Source organism: Eumetopias jubatus, unplaced genomic scaffold, assembly GCF_037043125.1.
Source record: "Eumetopias jubatus isolate StellerSeaLion01/CBP00866 unplaced genomic scaffold, mEumJub1_p1.0 scaffold_7, whole genome shotgun sequence".
Taxonomy (NCBI): Eukaryota; Metazoa; Chordata; class Mammalia; order Carnivora; family Otariidae; genus Eumetopias; species Eumetopias jubatus.
In genome coordinates this window covers 73,170,541-73,177,867 of record NW_028274813.1, presented here as the reverse complement: position 1 = coordinate 73,177,867, position 7,327 = coordinate 73,170,541, and the positions used below count along the sequence as shown (strand labels likewise).

Genomic DNA, 7,327 nt, shown 5'->3' with positions numbered 1-7,327 from the left:
AGAAGCTGAAAAGCCCATTAGATGCTTTTGTTCTAGGAATCCTCTGGATGTCTAAATGTACCAGCTTTTGTTATCTTCTGAGTGACTGTGGTCTCACTTTCTGTCGTTGGAGCAACTGAGAGTTGTTTATCTGAAGGGGACACCAAGGAACTGCTAGAAAGTAGTATTTCACTTAAAACTGTGTTTGATCTTATTGTATGGATATTATGTGGCTACATAAAAGAGAAAAACAAGAAGAAAAAATAAAAATCTCACTGAAATGTAAGCATTAGAATAAACTGTAGATACTTTCAAACCTTTCTCTTCGTCCCAGGGGCTCCTATCATTCTCTTCAGGGCTAGCTTTACCTCTTGGTTCCGCAGCGTGTAGATGAGGGGGTTGAGGAAAGGGGTGATGGCTGTGGGAAATAAGGCAGCTGCCCCATCCAGGGGGCTGTTGGTTTCAGGCCGAAGGTAGATGAAGGCACAGGGCACATAGTAAACAGTGACCACGGTTACATGGGCTCCACAGGTTGAAAAGGCTCGGCGCCGCCCATCAGGTGTATGGATTCTCAGAATGGCCTGAGTTATCTGTACATAGGAGAGGAGGATCAGAGAGAAGCAAGTGGCAACCACCACTCCAATGTCCACAAAGGTCACCTGCTTGTTGACTGCTGTATCAGCATAGGCTAGCCTTAAAACTGCAGGGATGTCACAGAAGAAATAATCTACCTGGTTGGGCCCACAGTAGGGCAGATGGAAGGTTAGGATGGGCTGGATAGCCCCATGGATGGACTCTGCCACCCAAGCTCCAGCCACGAGGATGGTGCATAACCTCCCATTCATGAGCACAGGGTAGTGCAGGGGCTGGCATATTGCCAGTTACCTGTCGTAGGCCATCAGGGTGTAGAGGAAGCACTGGGTGCTGCCCAAAAAGTGATAGAAATAGAGTTGAGCTACACAACCACCAAATGGGATGGGTTTAATGCCTAAAGTGAAGTTCATCATGAGGCAAGGGACACTGATGGTAGAGATGCCCATGTCAATGATGGAGAGAACACCAAGAAAGATGTACATGGGACGGGCATGGAGCTGCGTGTCCACTGAGACAGTGACTAGAATAAGCAGGTTTCCCAGCTGAGTCAAGATGTAGATTAGCAAAAAGAACACAAACAGTAACGTTCTTAGCCTGAGAGGGTAGGGAATTCCTGTGAGAATGAACTCAGTCAACAATGTGCTGTTGACTCTTTCCATCCTCTGGAGAGATCTTACCTAGAGAATGGACAAAACAAGAGTTAGCATGGAAGTGAGAGGGAAGTGAGGAAGAACTGGAGAAAGATATTGTAAAACTGGGACAATGGTAGAGACGTTTTTTCCTTATGTGTAGAGAAGACAAATAAGGAGAAGCATGCTCTATGGCAGGAGTTGGCCTGTTTAGTAAATAAAATTTTATTGGAACACAGCCATGCTCATTTACTTATATATTGTCTGTAGCTGCTTTGGTGTTATGATAGCAGAGTTGAGTTGTTGCTTTTGGCCTGCAAAGCCTAAAATATTTACTCTCTGGGACTTTACAGAAAAAGTTTGTTCTTAAGAGTTTGCACCGGAACGCTTTTGCTAAAGATTAAGGGTTTACTGGAAAAGACTTGTGTGGGCAATCTTAGATGCTCTGCCAGTTCAGAAACCTCCAGAATCCACTGGCTCATTCTTATCTCTACCAGGACATAAACTTACACAGAGTGGGGAGTATGCAAAAAGGAAATGAGGAAATTCTTCGTCTCCTTTTGTAGTAGAGGGAATGGAATAGAATTTTGATTAACTGGCTAGCTGTATGTGACAGGTCTTGATGCTATGCAAGTCTACTTTCTAAGTTCTTTTTTTTTTTTAAAGATTTTATTTATTTATTTGACAGACAGAGACATAGCAAGAAAGGGAACACAGCAGGGGGAGTGGGAGAGGGAGAAGCAGGCTTCCTGCGGAGGAGGGAGCCCAATGCGGAGCTCGATCCCAGGACCTGGGATCATGACCTGAGCCAAAGGCAGATGCTTAACGACTGAGCCACCCAGGCGTCCCCAAAAAATAAATCTTTAAAAAAATAAAGGAAGAGAATGCCCATGAGGCTGTAAGCATATAAGTAAAGTTGTGGTTGGTACTTGGTGCTATGTATTTCAGTGTCTTTGTATATAATAATGTAGGCTTGGGATATGGTAAAGGAAGAGAGGATAAAAGGAAGCAAAGAGGGATGCCCGTAGTGAGATGTCAGAGATGAGAGGAAAAGCAAGGATGATGGAGAGGAGGAGAAATGGCTAGAGAGTAGGGCTCTCAGTGTGGAGGAGTTATTTTAAATTTTTTGGTCCAACCTCTTTTTTTTTATTTAAAAAAATTTTTTTTTAATTTATTTTTGACAGAGAGAGAGCACAAGCAGAGGAAGCAGCAGGCAGAGGCAGAGGGAGAAACAGGCTCCCTGCTGAGCAGGGAGCCCGATGTGGGGCTCGATCCCAGGACTCTGAGATCATGACCTGAGCCGAAGGCAGACGCTTAACCGTCTGAGCCACCCAGGCGCCCCGGTCCAATCTCTTGATTGGCATTTCACCACCTGAGGAAAAAGGTTGATTAATGACCTTTTAAAACTCCCCTTAGTTGTATGATTCTCCAATATCTAAGCTCATGGTTTAAGGTAAAATGTTAAAGAAATTGAAATGGATAGATTGATTTTGCTTTGGAATGATTCCTGTCTACTCAGAAGGAAGAGAGTGAGATTAACAGAGAAGTCAGGAGCTCTCTGATCAATGTTTCCCTCTAACTTCACTCCTGTGCTCTGGCTCAAATGAATGTGAAGAGCAGGGAAGTGGCAACCTTGAGTAAGATGTCATGGATAGAAGGTCCAGCTGCTGGCTGGAAACACTAAATGTGAATACTGTAATGGAACTGGGTCATCAGCTTGCCTCTTAGTTCTGAGAACGTTTCACAGCTCCACTGGGTTTTCATTTCCTTATTGAGGTTCTGAGGATAGGGAATGAAACTCTGGACCCAATTCTGGAAAACTTACCAATAGTGGGTAGTTCTACTCAATCCTTACATTAAACACTTAACTTTAAAACTTCTGTATCCATGCCCTGTCAAAGCTTAGCTCTTATTATTTAACCATCTCTTATAGTACTTTAAAAAGGCAGCAGTAAATCCTTCCACCCATGTCTTGTTTTTTTTATTTTTTCTGAAGTGAATAGAATAGCAGTTGTGATTTAAAAAAAATATTTTAGTTGCAGGAAATCAGTGATGGTTGACCTTCAAAAAGTCGACCACAGAGCTCTTCTGGATGCCAGGGCTACAGACACTGGCCTCTTCACCTCCCAGCTACAGAAACTGCAGAGGGTTTAAGCTCCCATACAAGTTCCTTGAGACATTCATGACTCCTCAATAGCAGTCCTGGCCTGAATGAGCTCAGGTGTTTTCTCTGGTGGTTGTCATGGGATGCTATAGTTTTCTGGGGTCACAGAGGTCTGATGTTAAATCTGCAGATTTAGAAGCCTGATTTGGTCAGTTCTCCCTAGAGGAATCAGGCCCTCGGAAACCAATTCACGTTATTCAATACCTGAGAGAATGACTTGTAAATCAAACAACCAATTTGTTAATTTACAGTGGGAGATCTCATTCCCATGGCTGAAACAGTGTGCTTACTACCCACAGCAATCACTTACTAATATCAAGGTCTCTGGAAATCAAATTAGATAATCAGATGCATATTTCTAAGTTTTGAATCAGAGCAAAGGGTATTTGATGGGACACACTTAATTTAGGCTGTGATAGGTATCAATGAATTATGCCTGGTAAATTACACAGTACCTTCATCTAGGGGATTCTTTAATCTTGCCTTCAGATACAATATTTTTTTTTCTTCTGGGAAGTAGTGGTGTTATATTGACAAAGTTTTATTCTTTTCGTCCTGAGTTTAATTTCCCTAATCATTTTTCTTCATTTGTTTTCCATGCTGTTTTCCTGTTTGTAATAGGGGATGTTTTCTGAATTAGTCTCTAGGAATTGTTATTTCTTTGGGCCAAATTTGCTGTAGATAGGGAATTGCAGTCCACATGGAATTCTGTGTGCCAATTCTTGTTGTATTCAATTAGAGAGAATAGTATTTCCTAATCTTACCCTTAAATTTTAGACCCATCTTTTTCTTTCCTCCATTTTTTTTTAAAGTAAGCTCCACACCCAATGTGGGGCTTGAACTCACAACCCCGAGATTAAGAATTGCGTGCTCTCCCGATGAGCCAGCCAGGTGCCTAGATCCATCTTAATGGGAGCAATGTGGGGTTGGGATGTAATTTTATTTGTACTACTGTCCTTATTAGGTGTGGTATCATTCCAGGTGCAGTTAAGTTTTCCTCCATTTCTTTAACAAGTTTTTCCCCCATTTAATAAGTTTTTCCTCATTTAGCTATAAAGATTAATAAGATGGCTTCCTTTTTGCCTCTGATCTTTTATGACCATCTTCCTTGTGGCACTGCTATTATCCTAGATCTCCAAGTGTAAAACTTGGTATTCACTGGATGAACTTCTACTTACTCTGAGTCATTAATAACCCAGAGGTAGCTCTGATGTGCATTAAATCCTCTTAATAAAAAAAGAGCAGAGAAAAAGAAGAATGTGGCACAAAGAGAAAGGAACAGGACAGTGATGAAACCTTCATAGATTAGGGTGATAGGAACTCACAGAACGATGGCATGTTATATCTGTGTATGTTCCTATGATCCTTAGAGGAGTTAAATAACAGAGGAGTCCCGCAGCCGTATAGCGCTAGAGTAAGGACCCGGATTAGGTTTTATGGTTTCCAGTTCAGTAGTATTTCTACATTTTTTTTTTAAGATTTTATTTATTTGACAGAGAGAGACACAGCACAAGAGGGAACACAAGCAGGGGGAGTGGGAGAGGGAGAAGCAGGCTTTCTGCAGAGCAGGGAGCCCGATGCGGGGCTGGATCCCAGGACCCTGGGACCACGACCTGAGCCGAAGGCAGACGCTTAACAACTGAGCCACCCAGGCACCCTGTATTTCTACATTTTCTTAATAAATAAGCCAGAATGATTTAGTAAATCATGTTATTTCAGGACGCTAAATCATTAGAAGTTTTTAGAACTCATTGGCAACATGGGCACCTGGGTGGCTCAGTTGGTAAGCGGCTGCCTTCGGCTCGGGTCATGATCCTGGAGTCCCGGGATTGAGTCCCACGTCGGGCTCCTTGCTGGGCGGGGAGTCTGTTTCTCCCTCTAACCCTCCCCCTTCTCATGTGCTCTCTCTTAAATAAATAAATAAAATCTTAAAAATAAAAAAGAACTCATTGGCAATATTAATCCCCAATGTCCTGAGGCCATAGCTTTTGTCTGTGATCCAAATAACATTTTTTTTATTTTTTAAATTTATTTTTATTTTTTAAAGATTTATTTATTTATTTGAGAGAGCGAGAATGAGAGAGGGTACATGAGAGTGGGGAGGGTCGGAGGGAAAAGCAGGCTCCCTGCTGAGCAGGGAGCCCGATGTGGGACTCGATCCCGCAACTCCAGGATCATGATCTGAGCCGAAGGCAGTCGCTTAACCAACTGAGCCACCCAGGCGCCCCTGAATAACAATTTTTTAAAAATATTTTATTTTATTTATTCAGAAGAGACAGAGCGCGAGAGAGAAGTAGAGGGAGAAGCAGGCTTCCCGCGGAGCCCGATGCAGGACTCGATCCCAGGATCCTGGGATCATGACCTGAGCCAAAGGCAGATGCTTAACCATCTGAGCCACCCAGGTGCCCCTGAATAACAGTTTTAAGAGTTTGATGGTTCATTCTGTCAAAGATTCGAAACTGGTGTTGCTGCTCCATTTCTAAACCTAGATGCAAAATTAAGTGCAATTTCTAAAATCAAACAAGAGTCAATATTTGTTACTATGAATCTGTGAAGTGGACCATCTCCTTTCCTTGTCGGGTATTCTAGCACACTGAGCCTTTCTTTGGAAAGTAGACCACTGCCTGGGGGCTTAGCAGTATTTTCATTTTATAGAGATTTAGAGTGTGAAGATATTTATGCAGTGTGTTTTTGAATTCTGATAGGATAGCAAATATAAAAAGTCATCTAGTATAAACATGTTTAAAAAAGATATGGGAATTTTTAGTGGATCACAAAAGGATTATATACATCTATAAAGTTGATTATTAAAAATTTGTTAGTGACTGATTTGCCCAGGGAATCAGGTATCTTTTCTAATGAGGCAAAGGGCACAGGCTTGACCCCATTTTGGCAGATGATTTTTGCTTAATTCTGGTCCCAAATACATACCTAACTCTATAGTCACCTACCTCTCAAATAACCATGAAGTAAATATAAACAAACCAACCAAACACCCAACCAGTTTTTTTTTTAATATAATCAACTCAATACACTTTCTTTTAATTTATAAAAAGCATCTCAGGGCACCTGGCTGGCTCCATCGGTTAAGTGTCTGACTTCAGCACAGGTCATGATCTCAGGGTCCTGGGATTGAGCCCTGTTTCATCCTCTGATCTCCACACCCCCCCACCCCCACTCAAGTTCTCTCTCAAATAAAAAAATAAAATCTTTTTTAAAAAAGCACCTCAAATATTTAGAAAACTTAGATGATCTATTGCCATTTTCTGAATTTTCTAATAAGACACATAAATTGGAAAATGATCTAGAGGAACAACATTGGAATGAATATATACATATGCAATGAGATGAGAAAAATTTGAATTACTAAGTCTGGGAAATGAGATAAAACATTTCCATTAACATGTAAAACCCTTGTTAAAGCAATGAATTTGATGTGTCTAACATATTCACGAACACAGAAATGAGATTACAATTTTACTTGTATCCATTCTGTCTTACAGGTGGGGGAAGGGACCTGATAAGGAACAAATAGCAAGGAGCAGATATGAAACCACCACAGAACTCAAGATAGTCTTACTTTCTCTGGTTGGTATGCAATCTAGGCAGTGAATGAACCTCTGAAGAAAGGGAGCTTTGGATACATATGTAACCAATAAAAGTCTTGTGGAAATAGTGTTATCTTGATAATAAAGTAGCTAAATGGTAGCTGCATAGTCTTAACAGAGTAGTAAAGAAAATTTCTGTGAGAGCAGAAAAAGAAATCTATTGACCAGACAAGGAAAGACATTGAGAGATGAAGTGACTGAGAGTGGAGAAATCCTTTGCACAGTGTTTGGACCCAACATTTATCTGTATCTGAAATTTACTCTGTGTTCATCTGTATTTGGCAGTATCTTCCTCTTCCTCTCTTTTCAGCTCTTCTTCACATCAGTGTTCAAATCCTGTGGGTGATGATTAA

The 7,327-nt window shown here is 41.3% G+C and overlaps 1 protein-coding gene across 1 annotated transcript; it reads right to left on the bottom strand.

Moving 5' to 3' along the window:
- Positions 1-290: 290 nt before the first annotated feature.
- On the bottom strand, positions 291-1,232 carry OR10G3 (olfactory receptor family 10 subfamily G member 3). The gene is given in 1 exon segment (XM_028095136.2): positions 291-1,232. A coding segment is annotated over 1 exon segment (942 nt).
- Between the last annotated feature and the right edge of the window lie 6,095 nt (positions 1,233-7,327).